General features: G+C 38.8%; 1 protein-coding gene across 4 annotated transcripts in view; it reads right to left on the bottom strand.

Annotated features, from left to right (window-relative positions):
* TMEM45A (transmembrane protein 45A) overlaps positions 1 to 17,872 on the bottom strand; it is a 65,565-nt gene that overhangs the window by 13,920 nt on the left and 33,773 nt on the right. For 2 of the 4 annotated variants that reach the window (XM_047723194.1, XM_047723186.1), the window contains exons 2-3: positions 2,434 to 2,625; positions 945 to 1,157 (exon numbers count right to left, since the gene is read on the bottom strand). In XM_047723194.1, the coding sequence (XP_047579150.1) occupies positions 945 to 1,157; positions 2,434 to 2,623 (403 nt within the window). In that variant the 5' untranslated portion in view covers positions 2,624 to 2,625. Of the gene's footprint in view, positions 1 to 944; positions 1,158 to 2,433; positions 2,626 to 8,619; positions 8,778 to 10,522; positions 10,676 to 17,872 lie in introns of those variants that run through there. The other 2 variants (XM_047723168.1, XM_047723177.1) reach the window with 2 other exon arrangements.

The following is a 17,872-nucleotide window of genomic DNA, read 5'->3' as shown; positions in this document are numbered from 1 at the left end:
GCAGAGAGCCCAACGAGGGGCTTGATCCCAGGACCCTGAGATCATGACCTGAGTTGAAGGCAGATGTTTAACAACTGAGACCCCCAGGTACCCCATAGGCTTTTTTAGTTCCATAATTAATCTATTCCTTAAAAATACAATAAATGAAAACAAGTTACTAAACACCTATTTTCCCTACACAGTAAGAGGGACATCAAACTGAACAAAAGTATTTTCATTAACCTTTCAAAAATAGGACCTCCTATTTTTAGTGACTGGTTTTTGACTCTACTTATCATGTAATGGTGAAGCTTCATTGTATCAATATGAAAATAGCTAGTTAGCAGGTTAGTAGGTTGCTGTGAGTGGTCTCCTTGTTTCAAGATACTCATGCTACGGGGTGCCTGGGTGGCTCAGTGGGTTAAAGCCTCTGCCTTCGGCTCAGGTCATGATCCCAGGGTCCTGGGATGGAGCCCTGCATGGGGCTCTCTGCTTAGTGGGGAGTCTGCTTCCTCCTCTCTCTCTCTCTCTCTCTCTCTCTCTCTCTCTGCCTGCCTCTCTGCCTACTTGTGATTTCTGCCTGTCAAATAAATAAATAAAATCTTTAAAAAAAAAAAGATACTCATGCTTCACTACCCTGAACTCAGTTTCACTTGTTAAAACAGAAATAATAATTCTCTCCAGGATAACCTAGAGATAAATAACCATGGCAGCTGGTTCTTTAAGAATGATCTGAAATGTGAATAAAGCACATCAAATGATGGTGCTTTTCTTATTTTACCGTATGAGTCAGTAGGGAGGGAAAGTCTTTGGCATCCTGTGCAGGACATCTGACGATCTCCCCATGGCCCAAACAGATGGCCCAATTGATCAAGGCAGCACCAAGACACTAAAGGAATATTATTGTACAGGCCTAGATAAGTGTCCAAAGATAGTGAAACAGGAACATACTCACTTATACTTACCCTCCACGAATAAGCCATTCGACAACATCAACTTGGTTAAGGAGGTGGGAAGTGAACTGATGATAAAACACAAGATGTTCGCCACACCCAGCAGCCCAAAGAAGAAATACATGGTGAAATGATGCCAGCTCAAGAGTTCGACCCACTGGCCCTCTTTATAGTCATATAAGGCTAAGTGGGGCCCACCAGGAATAAACTGCTCCCCGAGCATGCCTGCAAAGGAAGATATCACAGTTTTAGCAACCCTTTCCATGACTTCACAAAGAAAGCAGGAAGATACCAGATGAACCCATGGCTTATTCAAATCTAATGTCCTTCTATAATGCTGATTCTTCATTCTGGGCTGTTCCTTAACAGCTAAGTACTGGTGCTTTCAGCTGGTTTTAGAGGTTCAAACACTGGTTTGGATGATCAACTTTTAGTCAAAGATAACCAATTTAGTCAGACAGCTAGTTATTTCAGATCTTCAAAGTTGATCATTTCAGTTCTTCATAGTTCCATGACCAGTTCCACTGATGGTTTTAGTTCCCATTTTCATGTAATGACTAGGTAAATTGCACAAAGGCTGATTACTTCCTTCTGACACATCCTACATCTTTGTGTAGCATCTTTGGGTAGCTACCACGAAATGGAGAGTTGTGCTTGATTCAGAATCAAAAGACTAGGGTTCAGCTTTTCCTCAATTAAGGATAACTGAGAAAACACAGATTATAGCACACAGTCTGGTCAGGTACAGAAACAATAAAACTTTCTTTAAAATACTGATGTATGTGTCAATCTATGGAATCTGGCAAGGCAATTCCTCTCTTTGGAAATGGTTGCTCTGTAATTTCATGTCCATAGCAAAGACCTATTGCCATGAATAAAGTATGAAGAAATCCAAAGGGAAAGGAGAAAGTTCTGCTTTTCACAAAGGAGAGGCTACCAGGGAATTCTAAAACCACAGAAAATTTTCTCAGAACCTTATAGTCAATGAAAAGTCCTTAGAAGTCATCTGGCCTAACTTCCCTTTTCAATTTAAGAATAACGCAAAAAAAGGATGAGTATATAAAGCAAGGTCTTCTTCAGCCTGACCCCTCTGTACAGTCCATCAGCAACAACTTACGACTAAGGCTTTCCCACAATAACTTGATTATTTTGGCATCATTTTGAAAAATGGTTTCTGATAGAGTTTACTCTTTCAGGCATCAGAATAAATATTATAAAAGTAGTTCAAAGGTTCCAACTAATTCGATAAAGGAAAGTCACCTTGAGTGGTCAGGCACGTTAATATCCATGACTGACTCATTAAGGAATAGGCTTCTGTGTAAACATGAAGTGTCCCCTTCTAACAAATTATAATCAGATAGAAATTACAATTAGAATATGTGTTCAGAGATTTTTTAAATAAAAATTCATTTTAGCAATTTCTTGATTTGATATTTAATTTTCTCTTTGCATGTAGAAATACCCAAAAGGAGAAAACAGAACACAGAAATGGTGCACTCACCAGTGATGGCCATGCCAATTAATACAATTCCCTCAAAAATTTCTATTCGATGGAATAATGCTTTGGAGCCAAGGTAGGAAGTCCTTTTATGCTTTTTGAAGGCATACTTCAGAATGCACTTGATGGTCCACCAAATACCCATGATAATGAAGAAGGTTCCAGGGAGGGCATGACCTTTGAAACTCCCCATGTCTACCAAGATAAGAACATATAGAAGATGAAGACATTTTGTTTCCAGAACTTAGCCAAAACATCACTCATTCTCATAAAATACACTATTTTCTGATGATAGTAGATATACCGTTGATTTAAGAGGAATTGATATTACTGTCAATCACTGCAACGTCAACAATACCAACAAGAAAAACATGCATATTCATTGAACACTTACCTTGTGCAAGGCATTATGTCAAATGTTCTGCACACAATCTCTACAACACACAATCTCTCCATTTTCAATTGGGACACAGGATTAGACAGGTAAGTGAATTGCCCAAATATCACACTATTAAGCAAGAGTTATGTTGTTTTTAAGAGGGAGCTCAAGGATTTCTTAAAGTGATAGCATGTGCAACAGCGTATATTTACACTTTAAGCATATTTGGAGGAAAGTAATATGAAAATTTTACCTGTATGTTTAAAACTTGAAATGATATAAATTGCCTACAATTTTTTAAGTAAGTAATTTCAAAGTATCAAGCCTCGAGTATACAAAAGAGACCATTAGTGCTCATCAAATATTCAAGCATTTCTCCTAAGACTTTTCCTAGCCTCTTCTCCAGGTGAATCAAAACCATGTTTCTAAACAGTATGGAGGTGCCTCAAAAAGTTAAAAATAGAGCTACCCTATGACCCAGCAATTGCACTACTAGGTATTTACCAAAGTGATGCAAAAATGCACTCAAAGGGGTTCATGCACCCTAATATTTATAGCAGCATTATCAACATTAACCAAACTATAGAAAGAGCACAAGTGTCCAACAACTGGTGAATTGCTAACAAATGTGTGGTATTTTTTTACAACAGAATATTACTCAGACATCAAAGAGAAGGAAATCTTGCTATTTGCAACCAGGTGGATGGAACTAGAGGGAATTATGCTAAGTGAAATAAGTCGGTCAGAAAGAGACAAATACCAATGATTTCAGTCATATGTGGAATTTGAGAAACAAAACAGATAAACATAGGGTTGGAAGGAAAAATAAAATGAGATAAAAACACAGAGAGAGGCAAACCATAAGAGACTCAACTATAGAGAACAAACTGAGGGTTGCTGGAGGAAGTGGGTAGTGGAATTGGCTAAATGGGTTGATGGGCATTAAGGAGGGCATTTGTTGTGATGAGCACTGGGAGTTGTGTGTAGGTGATGAATCACTGGATTCTACTCCTGAAACCAATCCACACGGTATGTTAACTAACTGCAATTTAAATAGAAACATGAGAAAACAATTTTATCCTACCTAAAGAAACAAACAAAAACCATGTAAGTTCTGGCCAATGGACAATGGCACGTCATTTCCAGGCTGAGTGAGTTAAGGGCCTACATGACTCTTTTAACTCACCTGTCCCTGCCATGGCAACCTTTGCATGGCTTTTCCAGAACATAGTGGATGGCCAACCAGTCTGCTTCAGATTAATTGTGCCAAATTAAGCTGGCTTAAAGAGCTTAACCCAGCCTATCCAGATGGATACCAAGCCAAATCAAACTGTAAATGGTTTACACAACTCTTATGTTTACATGGTGCAGCAAATAATAAAAGAACTATCCTCCATTTTTGGTCAGTGCTATAGAAAATCAGTCTTGAATTATGTGAGCAGTGCTTTGTTCACAAGTACGGTACCATCAACAGAATAATGAAGAGAGAATGCAGAATCCTCTTAATGAATCTCACAGTAGGCCAGACGTAGGAGAACTGATGAAAGGAGACTTCAGGTTCCTCTGGCCCAGCAGAGGGCTTTATCTCCTTGAGTGGGTACCGGGCATCTCAGCTCAGGGAAGACCCCTTTGGTTGACTTCCACATCCTTCACAAGTGTGAAGTTTCAAGGGGGAACTGTGAATTTAACTCAAACAGTGTGAGTCTCTTAAATTTCTAGTCGAACCCCCTAGCAGACATTTTGGCATGCCTCTGAGTCAACCAAACCTTCTAAGAGACTCTGACTCAATATAGTTGACTCTTAGGCAACACAGGGTTGAACGGCTTGGGTCTACTTAGATGCAGAATTTTTTTTACACATCCTGGAAATGTATTTTCTCTTCCTTATGATTTTCTTCATAACATTCTCTTTCCTCTAGCTTACTTTATCATAATAATAAAGTCCATGATATATATAGCAAACAAAATATGTGTTAATTGATTGTTTATATTATCAATAAGGCTTTCAGTCAACCGTAAGCTGGTAGTTCAGCTTTGTGGTAGTCAGGGGTAATACGTGAATTTTTGACTGTGCAGGGGGTTGGCACCCATGTTATTTAAGGGTCAGTTGTATATCACATAATGCCAAGTGCCCATTCTTGTCCTAACTCTGACTCTAATTAGGGTTGTGGTTTGGGGTATGTCCATTAACCTCTCAAAGCCTTAGTTCTTAATAAAAGAAGGAGGTGGCCTAGGTGACACCTGATGTTCCTTTCTGCTTGAACATTCTGTGATTCTTCATCCTAACCACCATATTTAGCAGCGTCACTGAGTTCTCCTCTTTGCCTTGGCTTATGAAGCCATATGGTGTTAAAAAATGCTTTTATGTGGGATTGAAAAATACGTCCAGACTGTAAATTTTTTGTACTTTTCTGGAGAAGAATTTGATATGTCTTAAGAAGACTTGAAGGTTTTATATTTGTTGGTATAGGAAACCCATTTCCAGGAAGCTATCCTAAACTTATTAACCAGAAATACAGGCACCAAATTAAGAATATACATTGTCTAAAATCAGAAGAATGATTTAAAAAATTTTTACAGCCACTTAACCCACTGAGCCACCCAGGCACCCCTACAGCCACTAAAAATAAAGTTTTCAAATAACTTAAGTGATAGGGGCTATATTTAGTGAAAAGAATAGCATTTTTCAAACCTGAGAAGGGGCTTTGGATTCAGGCTGACTAGAACTGAATCCCAACTTTATTATTTACTAGCTAAGTGACTTGGGCAAGTTATTTAATTTCTCAGTGCCTCTGTTTCCTTTTCTGTGAAATGGAACAAAGAACAATAGCTAACTCCTAAAAGTAAAATAAGTTCCTCTAAAGCAAATAACCCATAGTAATAAGCAAGCTCATGTTATCCTCAACTCACCTCAAACTACCAAAGTAGAATAAAGTAAAATCAAATGAGGAATTCTACTTGGACAAAACTGCTGAAAAGCAACAACCATCTCTATAATTCTCTTGGCAGTCATGCATGTACTGCTTGTAACATTTCTCCAACTATTGTCTTAGAAGGTTACTGGAATCTTCTGTAGTTATTTAATTCCTTGACTGCATTTAAAGAATGAGCTTCTTGAAAGCAAGAAGAAGGACCATAAATCTATTCTTTCTACCCCCCCCATGAACCTGGATAGCATCTTATACACTATGAAATTCCAAATTAACAAGAGTAACTAAGTCCTTCTTATAAGGATCATATATTTATAAAACATCTTTACTCTGATGTCTCAAAACTTGCTCATACTCAACATACCCACAAATTGAACTAATCATCTTATCTACCCACCCACTACCAGAAAATAATATTCCCCTAGTCACTGATTTTGTAACACCACCACTATCATTCACTTACTTGCTCAAACTCAAAATATGAAAATCATCATAGAGGCCACCTATGTCTCTGAAAACTAATTGATTATTAAGAACTATTGCTTCTACTGTCTTATATCAACACTCCCTTGCCCCAAATCTTGCTGACTCCTTTGCTCTTTCAATTTCATCTGCCTAGGGAAATCCTCCCTGATGGTCCAAAGAGAAGACTTCCTTAATACCTTCTCAAGGTACCCAGTTCTTATTTTAATGAATTCTTTGTGTGATTAGTTAATCAAGATCTGTCCTCTTCATTAGTCATTATGTCCATCATTATTGAAAGCCAGTGTAGCACTCCACTGGGGCCTCAGAGGAGGCCCAGGAGCCTGGGATATCCTCCATTTTTAATGCCCTGATAAATTTTTAAAAGGTATAAGATGCCAAAACAGAGTTACATAAACCACAATTGCTTTTCAGTGTTTAGATTTACCTAATAAATACCTTCTTTTTAAATTTATTTATTTTTTTATTTTTTTATTTAAATTTAATTTAGTTAACATACTATTATTACTATTATTAGTTTCAGGGGTAGAATTTAGTAATCCATCAGTTGTATATAACACCCAGTGCTCATTACATCAAATGCCCTCCTTAATGCCCATCATCCAATTATACCTTCCCCTAACCCACCTCCCCTCCAGCAACCCTCAGTTTGTTTCCTAGAATTGCCTAGAGTTCACTATCTCTTGTGGTTTGCCTCCTCTGGTTTTATTTTATTTTTTCCTTCCCTTTCCCTAAGGCTATCTGTTTTGTTTCTTAAATTCCACAAATGAGTGAAATCATATGCTATTTGTCTTTCTCTGACGGACTCTGCTCAGCATAATACTCTCTAGTTCCATCTATGTTGTGATAAATACCTTCAACTCACATGCAAAACATATTGCCCATGTTGGAGCTAACATGAAAATTTAAATTTGGGGCCCTTCTTACATGTGTGGCTCTGGCCAAATAATCTTTTCAATCCACCTCCATGACCAGCATTATAATAGGTTCCTGCTGCCCCAAAAGCTGAGTGAACCAATATATCTCAGCACAGCCACTGGGACATGACAGGGAGGCAATGGGGAGTAGATGAAGGTTTTTGAAGAGAGATATGAGGTGATCAGGGTAGGGAAAGAAATGAGGCATTGCTCCTAGCTCAGTTATAGAACTTCTGCATTTTAGCCTTTTAATCTGAAACAATGTGATGGCTCAATTTTTCTCTTTTTAAAAAACTCAAACAAAATGAAGTCAAGGCAGGCTTGCTATATTTGCCTAGCTAAGGGACTCAACAGACCCAGTTGCTCCTGGCAATGAAAATGGTATTCATTTTTTTTTTTTCACTTTCATTGTGGAAAGAAAAAACTGCTCAAATTCTCAAATATCACTCCATTGTGATCTCCTAGAACACCATTATCCATAAATTTATCTTTTGTTCCTTGCTTACTATTGCCTGAGATTGTAATTTACTGATCATAAAAGCCAAGTAGTCCAGAGTTTGATTCAATCTAAATCCAAAAAGAAGACACATTTCCCTTGGAAGAAAGCTTTTCTCACCCACAAAGCAAATCATACTTGCCTAAAAACCAGCAGATACCTCAGGAAGATCACCAAAATAGGAAACAAGAAGGTCCTTCCTCAATATATTTCTTGCCTGATCTTGGCACTTAAAATAATCTCATGGGGAAAGTGGTTCATCCAGGCCTGAAATGGTGGGTTGCAATTCAACACCAGCTTCCAGCTACAATTTATCCTAAAAATTCATACTCCTCCCCCATCAAAAACAAAACAAAACCCTCTACGCTTAATGACACCAAACACCATCCTCTGGGCTAATGACAAGTAATGGCTCCTAATATACTGGTTGACCTCTTTTTTTTCTCACTGTCCTCCAAATTTACACACTCACTCACCAGCCTAAAGGGAAATATTTTAAAACTATAATACTTAGAGATAATAATGGACAAATCCCAAGATCTAACTTAGGTGTCACGTGTTAATGCCCAGGGTTACAGACACATAAATCATAGACCAGGCCAACGCACAGAAAGAGGAGAGAACTCAAAATAGTTCACGGAAAGAGATCCTACAGTTTTCTTGGTGGAATCTCAACCAAATACAAACTTCAACATAGAATGAATACCATGGGGAAAACTTAAATTAAAATTTCATCCTGAACCACCACCAAAATAAAGTATACCTAAATCTTAGTGACTCCTTTCTAAGCACATTTATAAATCCCAATACACTAAAAAATTTTAACTATTTCTTGAACTTCATTTTACCATTTGCTTGACACTCAAAGCAAAGTATATACAAGCATTTGTAGCTTTAAAGTTCTCCATCACTCCATCATTCCATACCAGTACATTCTCTCCCAAATTTCAACTATTTCAAGTTTCCTTAGTAAAATTACCCTTACCTTCACACTTTCCTCAATGTCAAATCCAACTCAGTTCTCTTCTCCCAAGAACTTATAATGATTCCTGCTTCAAGAAGAAAAAGCAGATACTGACTGGTCTAAATCTAATTACTCTCCTTCTTAGAGACAAAACCAATGTGCTTATGTTTTTCCAGCATGAAGGCACCAGATAAATCTTCAGAATATGTCACAATGCCTCCATAAATCTAAATATTAGGGCCACACCCTTTTGAAATCCTACTTCATATCCAAACATTGTGCCATAGAGTAATTCTCAAGAACTCACCTTGCACCCACCCACATGACCACTAGCCTCACACATGTGTTCCCTGCTGTGAGAACCAAAGCCCAATAGAGCATGTGTGATCTTTGCTATCTCTTCCAGGTCATCAAGATGGACAGAAGACAAGCAGAATGGTATGGGAGCAGTAACATACAGAGCAGATCCAATAAGTCCTATGAAGACAAACCATTCCCTAATATGCAGTGCCTCAAAGAGAGATTGTCACAGGGGCTAGGGTTGGAGTCATAGCCAAAACCAAAGTCATAAGAATAAGAAAAGATTAATAAAATTGCTGTAGGTCATCAGTGAAGCTCAGTTGCCCTCAAGGAATACACAAACTAGTAGACAAGAGCATTCTAAAACAGCATGAGGTTTACACAGAGTGAAATGGGAAGAAGCAGCAGCAGTTTGACTCTAACCTGAAGAGCTAGCACCTGTTATCCTGTCTGTATACAAGTCTTATTTCCCCTCTCAATGATAAACCCATGGTGAGTGAGGGCCATATCCTCTATCATGCTTTGCACCTAATTAGCACTCAATAAATCACAATGAATGATAGGCTTCTGCCTGGAACCCCATCACCCCAAATCACTGACCCGGGTGGCAACCAGTTTCAGAAACAGCTGATGTGGTTAATTAAATGCAGATTCTTGGAACCCACTTTAGATCTACTGAATCAATCTGGGGGAGGCCCATGAATCTGCATTTAAAATAAGCACACATCAGTTATTTTTTTATATTCTTAAATTTTGAGAACCAAAGGTTTAGACCATGTGGAGACAAGCAGAATGACACCAAGACACTGAAATTTAAATGTGACTTCCCTATCACCATACCCCAGAGGCCATCTGTCTCCCATCAGTGTCATAAACTCTGCTGGGCTTGTTCATATTAGCTTCATACTGGGCGGAGTTGGGTGGCTCAACAACTGTTCCTGAGGCCAGAATGATAATCTGGCTCCAGAAGAAGACAATAACCATTCTACACTGCTGCCATCCTGTTCTATTTTATTTTATCATACATTATTAAGATATTTTATTTTATTTGGATCTCTTTTACACCCCAGCCTCTTACACCCATACCCCTATCAATCTTTAAATACTAAAACCACCCATGTCACATGGGCTAGTCTTAACCAAACACCCAGAATGACAAACAGAAATCTACATTAAAAAAAAAAAAAAGTGACACAGGATGAGCCAATCCAAAGACATACATATTGAAAAATAAAACCAATGAACAGAAAACAAGAACAAATGTTATATTAAATCACCTGCCTGTGATGAACTCTTCAAAGTAAATAGTGGCCTGGACTGTTTCTGTTAGTAGTGGTGCATCTGAGATGGGAAGGGAAGGAAGTTAGCATTCATGGAACATCTACTTCATGTTAATAACTTCTCATCTATCTGTTTATTCTATTTTTTGAAACAACTCAAGGAAGTATTATTATTTCCACCATAGGTCTGAAGAAACTGAGACTCCAAGAGATCTTCTGACCTACTCTAAGTCACAGAGTTAGTTAAGATCAGAGGCAGGATTTCAAGGTCCTTATCTCAGACTAATCCCCTAGATAAGGGCAAAGACCAGAAAAGGTTTGCGAATAAACCCAACAGTACTCACCAAGTTCCTTTGACTAGGTTAAACACCAGAAGGAAAATGGCTGCTTCTTCTGGGAGTTTCTACCATTGAGGCGTCTCTGAATGTAAAGGAAGTGAAGATCTGCACGTAGCTTGAATATCTGCCACTATTATAGTCAGAGTCAGAGTGCACAGGGATGCCAACCAAAAGGAAAGCTGGTCTGAGTAATCTGCCATGACTTCACTTGACAAAATGAAGATGCTAGAGATATGATTGGTGCTGTGATAAGAACCTAAAGAAATCATTCTATGGTTCCCAGCTTCATACCGCTTCACAATTCAAGTCAATGAACAATTTCTGAGCACTACATACACATCCAACAATCTCCTTCAGGTATTAGGGGACTCCATGTTAAACAAAAGTATCTACAGCTTAGCTGGCAAATGTTCTCTAATTTTAAAGACCCAGATGATTATACTGGGCCTGACAAAATAATCTCTTCATTTCAAGATCACTAATTTTATCACCTCTGAAAAATCCTTTTTTGCCACATAAAGTAATATAGCCACATGTTCCAGGAATCCAAATGTGTTGGGATGAGGACATTATTCTGTTTATAACAACACATAAATGTTTACTGTTTGGCAGAAAAGAGAAGGCAAAAACATATGACTATGATACCAAGGAGAAGAGCCAAGATTTATGGTAAAGGAATAAACCACTTAAGGTATGCTGAGCCCCTCCATTTGATTCAGAGGAGTAAGAAAGGCATATTGCAGGATCCTACAAGACTATAAGGGACATTTGAGCTGGACTTTGAAGAATGATTGGGATTTTGAAAGGTGGAACTGAAAGGGAAGAGCACTCTAGACATAAGAAACAGCATGAATAAACTCTTGGTGGCAGAAACTTATAGGAGATATTGAAGTCACTTCTACCACAGGAGTTGAACACAACAGAAAATGCATCTGGAACTGCTACATATATGGGAAGTTGGTAAAAGGCAAAAATAACGATATAAATTACCAATCAGTAAAAAAAAAAAAATTACTAGTGTTTTTAAAATTGAATCTCTAGGGGTGCCTGGGTGGCTCAGTGGGTTAAAGCCTCTGCCTTCAGCTCAGGTCATGATCCTGGGTCCTGGGATCGAGGCCCACATCAGGCTCTCTGCTTAGAGAACCTGCTTCCTTCCTCTCTCTCTCTTCCTGCCTCTCTGCTTACTTGTGATCTCTATCAAATAAATAAATAAATAAAATCTTTAAAAAAAATTGAGTCTCTAGTAATGAATAAAAAGCAAACTAGATCCCCACCTCACACCAGATTCAAAAATATATTCCAGGTGGATTAAAGACCTAAATGTGAAAATAAAACTTCAAAATTTTTAGTAGAAAATATTTGAAAATATCCCTATGACCTTGGGATAAGAAAGAATTTTTTAAACAAAATACATAAAAGGAAAGTAATGAAAGAAAGGACTGATAAATTTGACCTCTTCAAAAAGTAAGGTTTTTAGGGATGCCTGGGTGGTTAAGCATCTCTCTTTAGGTCAGGTCAGGATCCCAGGGTCCTAGGATTGAGTACTGCCTTGACCTCTTTGCTCAGTGGGGGAGGGGGGATGGTGGTGCTATTTCTCCTTCTGCCTGCCACTCCCCCTGCTTGTGCTCCTCTTACTCTTTCTCTCTGACAAATAAATAAATAAAATCTTTTTTTAGAAAAAGTATTTTTATATGCGAATGGCAAAGAAGTGTAGGAAAAGATGCTCAATATTATTAGTCTATTAGAAAACGTTAATTAAAATTACAAATACCCATACTCATCCACCAGAATGGCTAAATTTAAAAAGACTGACAATACTAATGATATTTGCAAGGCTGTGAACCATCTGGACCTCTTATGCACTCTAAGTGGGAACACAAAGTTGTACAGCCCATCCAAAAGCAGTTTGTCACTTTTTATAAAGTTAAACATGCACTTACCATTTGACCCAGCAATTCCACTCCTAGGTATTTATCCAAGAGAAAATGAAATTATGTCCACACAAAGACATTTAAATGGCTGCTCACAGTAGCTTTATTCATAATAACCAAAAACCCAGAAACAGCCCAAATGCCCATCAACTAGTGAGTGCATGAACAAACTGATACATCTCTAAATAAATTTCTTCATCTGTAAAATCAGAGTGATAAAAGTATTTATTTCAGAGGTTTCTTGTGCAGATTAAACAAGTATAATGCAAAGTACCTGAATGGAAACTGGTAAACAAAAAGCAACCAATAAATGCTTAACCAACTGAGTCACCCAGGTGCCCCTGAAAAATTGTTTTCTAAAGTGTCTGCACCATTTTGCATCCTACCAGCAATGAATGAGAGTTCTTTTTTTTTTTTTTCCATATTGTCTCTAGCATTTGTTATTGTCAATGTTCTGGATTTTGACCATTCTAATAGCTATGTAGTATGTAATGTTATTGTTGTTTTAATTTGCAGTTCCCTAATGATATGTGGTATTGAGGAGCTTTTCATATGATAATGTGTCATCTGGATATCTTACTTGGTAAGTAAACTGTTCAGATCTTTTCTCACTTTTTTTTTAAAGATTTTATTTGTTTATTTGACAGATAGAGATCACAAGTGAGAGAGGCAGGCGGTGTGGGGGGGAAGCAGGCTCCCTGGGTGAGCAGAGAGCCCGACGAAGGGCTCGATCCCAGAACCCTGGGATCATGACCTGAACTAAAACCAGAGGCTCAACCCACTGAGCCACCCAGGTGCCCTTTTTCCTCACTTTTTAATTGAGTTATTTATTCATTGTTGACTTTTAAGAGTTCTTTGTATACTTCAGATGTTAGTTCTTCACCAGATGTATGGTTTGAAAATATTTTCTCCCAGTCTGTGACTTGTCTTTTCCTTTTTTTTAAAGGGCCTTTCAGGGGTGGCTAGGTGGCTTAGTCAGTTAAGCACTGGACTCTTGATCTCAGCTCAGGTCTTGGTCTCAGTGTCATGAGATCCACCCGCACACTGGGCTATGGTCAGCACAGAGTACGCTTGAGTTTCTCTCTCCTTCTACCTCTGCCTCTCATGCTTGTGCTTCTCTATCTTTCTCTCTTTCTCTAAAATAAATAAATCTGTGCCTTTCACAGAGTGGAAATTTGAATTTTCGTGTGATCTAACTTACACATATTTTCTTCCATTTTTAAAAAAAGTGTTTTTCACAAGTGGAAATTTTTAATTTTCATGTGATCTAACACATACTTTCTTTTAAGAATTGTGTACTTGACACTGCACTTAAAAACTGACCATCCTACCCAAGGTCTCACCATTAAGCATGATGTTAACTGTAGGTTTTGTGTAGCTATTCTGTATCAAGTTGAGGATTTTCCCCTATTTTCCTACTTTGCTGCTTTCCATATTTAAATTTTTTTCTTAAAAATACAATGACAACAACAACAACAACAACAAAACCTGAGAAGGTGGTTTAGAGCCAGATAATAGAGGACTTTAAATGCCAGGTTAAAAAGTTTAACCTTTATTCTATGGGCAATAAGAAGCAACTGAATGTTTTGAGCCTCAGAGCGTTTAAAGATTTTTTTTTTTTTTAAGATTTTATTTATTTATTTGACAGAGAGAAATCACAAGTAAGCAGAGAGGCAGGCAGAGAGAGAGGAGGAAGCAGGCTCCCTGATGAGCAGAAAGCCAGATGCGGGGCTCGAACCCAGGACCTGGGATCATGACCCAAGCCGAAGGCAGTGGCCCAACCCACTGAGCCACCCAGGCGCCCCAGAGCGTTTAAACTTTTACATGTTTTGAGCATCAGAACTTAAAACTTTTAAACAGTTTAAAAGTTTTATTCAAAGATGTAAAGATGTGGGGTACCTGGGTGGCTCAGTGAGTTGAGCCTCTGCCTTGGGCCCAGTTCATGGTCTCAGGGGCCTGGAATGGAGCCCTGCATCAGGCTCTCTGCTCAGTGGGGAGCCTGCTTCCTCCTCTCTCTGCCTGCCTCTCTGCCTACTTGTGATCTCTCTCTGTCTGTCAAATAAATAAATGAAATCTTTGAAAAATATATATATAAATATGTAAAGATGTCCAGAAAAGGTGATTCCTCCAACTCCTTCACTAACCCACTTTGGTGAAATACAAATCTCGGTCTCCATTAAGCCTGCTTCATAATAAACTTGAATCTCTTGGAGTCCAGAGGAGGATGCAGAACACTCACCAATCTTGCTGACTGTTTCAGCAAAGACATTACTCCCACCCCAGTATTCAGCTACCCCACCTCCCACCCACAAAAGAAAGCTATGTCACTGTGGTTCAAGGCAGAGGCCCAGGCACCCAATGGCCCAGACTCAGTATTAAGCATACACAGACAAAATGCAATAACCACACCTGAATCAACAATGTTGACATATTCCTTTGCATCACATTTTCTACCAGAGTAGCTGGCTGTTGTCAAGGGCTCTACTGATAAGGCCATCTGGATGAATCCTTGGCCTCTCTACAGAGAACACCTTGTAGCCCAGTTCTCATGACCTTGGCTGCCTCACTTCTTTACCCACCTTTGGGCATCCTGCTCTTCCCTTCCTTTCCCCACTTCTGCCTATCACAACCAGTTCTCAGAAGGGCAGCAGAGACGTGTCTGGATTCTAAGCAAATTGATTTCCAGGGCATAGGAACCATCTTGGTTCCTGATCCAGGATCAGATTCCAAATTTTGTTTGGTTTGGATTTCTGTGTGTGGAGGGGTGGCAGACAGAAGGTAATCAAAAGGAAACCAGTGAGCCAAGAACATATAAAAAGGAAATGATTTGCCAGCTGGAGCTAATAAAGTTCTGAGTTCCTGAGGTTCACAGGCTTATAAACTACAGAATCATCCCATTCTCCATACAGCATCCACAAGCTCCCCCCGATAGATGTCCATCCTTCACCAGGCAATTGTGTGAAGTTCATTCTAACCTGGTTTTCCTCTAAAAATCTATTTTAGTTATCCACTTCCTCTTTTCCTCCCTGCTGTCAGCACACACATAAATATAATTTGATCTGGATCCTCTTCACTTGGGGCAGGTTCAGGTGTAGGGCCAGGGCTGCAGCCTCCAGTTTTTTTCCACTGTATCCAACACACATTCAGCCTTGGCAACCACACAAATAACTAACCTTCACCCTGTGTCAAAAGGGACAGTATAAGACTCAGAGAAAAAGAGTTGTTTTTCGATCTGAGAATTTTGAAGGGGTGGGGGGTGGGAGGATGGGGGCACCAGGTGGTGGGTATTGTAGAGGGCACAGATTGCATGGAGCTCTGGGTGTGGTGCAAAAATAATGAATACTGTTATGCTGAAAAAATAAAAAAATTTAAAAAAAAAAGAGTTGTTTTTAATTTGAGGAAATCTGTCATGCCCTGGACGTTTGGTGAACTGCTGGCTTTGTGGAAAAGAATTTGGAATAAGTGTCTCTAAGGATGCTCAGACATATGTATAGGAATGACCACTAGTGCTCTTGGCTGCCTCCTTATCCATCCATTCCCTTGGTTCTCCATCTTTCCATTCATGCTTTCAACAACTATTTATTAAACAACTACAGTGTGCAGCTCACTGGGGACATGTGATGGAATCAGAACGCTCATGTTAATCAGATCCCCAGGTGATTCACATGCACATTAAAGTTTGACAAACACTGGCTAGGGCAGTATTTCTTAACAGCAGCACTAACTGACATTCCAGGCCAGATAATTCTTTGTGTGGGGAGCCGTCTTGTGCTGTGTAGGATGTTTATTTAGCAACATTCCTGGCCTCTGCCCATGAGATCCTGGCAGTACTTTTCCCTCAGTTGTGAGTCAAAAATATCTGCAAGTATTGATAAAGGTCCTCTGAGGGGCAAAATCATATCCCTTCCCTAATTAAGAAATACTGGTTTAGATGACCCTAGGTCAAATCCCTGTAAACATAAAAAGGATTTTTTTTCTTTTCTTCTAGGAAAAAGAGAAATATAACAGATTTAACTGTTAACTATTGTATCAAAATAAGTCCAATCAAGACTATGTACACCTTTCTCAGAAAGATAAAGTATGCATTATTGTAACTAATAAAACAAAAAAAAAACATCATTTGGAAAAATAGTGTTTGCAAGATTCCATGACCTTTTTGACAAAAATCTTTCAAGCTTGCTGTTTAATATTATTATTAAGGAGAAAGAGGAGCCTGGCATTGAATATGACATACATGAGGTCAAGAATGTAGCATTGGATGTCATCACTGCCAATTATATGTGGATCAGGTAGAAACAAATAAAGGTCTATATAGAACAACTTCCCATCTTGAAAAAGATGGTTGTTGTGGTCATGTGTCCATCCTCAAATAATGGAAGTGGTGGCAAGGGAGGAGAAGTTATGTTCAAATCCAGTTTATGGGAAAATAAATGAATAAAATAAACACAAGTTGAAACCAGTATGGTGATATCTGAACATTGTACAGTTTTAGTTGGTGTAGGGGAGGAAATGTCAGCAAAATCATTCTGTGGTCTTTCCGCCTCTTGGTGTCAGGAAATTTATGTCTCACTGTTTATTTTAATTTTTTAATTAAAAAAATAGGTTCAATCTTAGAAATAATGACTCCTGATTTTGGCAAGAGCCTCTGACAAGCAAAGAAAGAAACAAGATCATTTCAGCTACTGATAAAATAACGCAGAGTCATGAGAGAGCGCTCAGGTTCAGTGTGGGATGATGGGGACGGGGTTCCACTTCTGAAGTTCTGAGCTAGGCTGGGCTGAGCTACAGCAGGAAATGCATGTGAAGGGCATGAGGCCATTGGCCCAGTCCTGCCGACAAACACATACATTTTTTACTGGTTCCACTTCACAGAAAAGGCGTTAGATATTTGACAGCTTGATGGAATGTCTACAGCCAGTAAGTGGTAGAAGACAGAAAAAAAACCCAGCTCTCTGGGATACAGGTTGGCGATTTTCTCTCTGCAACACCAAATACCCCTGTTTTCATTTCCTGTTGGTGCTTTAACAACTTAACGCAAGTTACAATCAAATTTAACATCTTAGAGGTCTGGAGGTCAGAAGTCTGAAATGGGTCTTCCTCAGATCTCATTCTCTCTTGCTGACGCTGATCCCATTCTTCCGTCCACTCATCCTTCCTATTCGTATTCCCCTGACTCACTCTTATAAGGACCTTTGTGATTACACAGGGCTGGTCTGGATAATTCATAGTTGTCACCTCATCCCCAAATCTTTAACTTAATCAAATCTTGCAAGTGTCTTCTGCCATGGGAAAGAAACCAGAATATGTCACCTCAAAATACATCTCTTTGACATAAAAATTATTTTGAGCTGAAGGCAATGAGGAATGCAGGAAAAACTCTCTTTAACCTCCCTTTTACTGACTAAACACAGGATATAAGTTCCCC

The sequence above is a fragment of the Lutra lutra genome, chromosome 1 (assembly GCF_902655055.1).
Source record: "Lutra lutra chromosome 1, mLutLut1.2, whole genome shotgun sequence".
NCBI classification, from domain to species: domain Eukaryota; kingdom Metazoa; phylum Chordata; class Mammalia; order Carnivora; family Mustelidae; genus Lutra; species Lutra lutra.
This window is presented reverse-complemented; position numbering and strand designations above follow the sequence as displayed.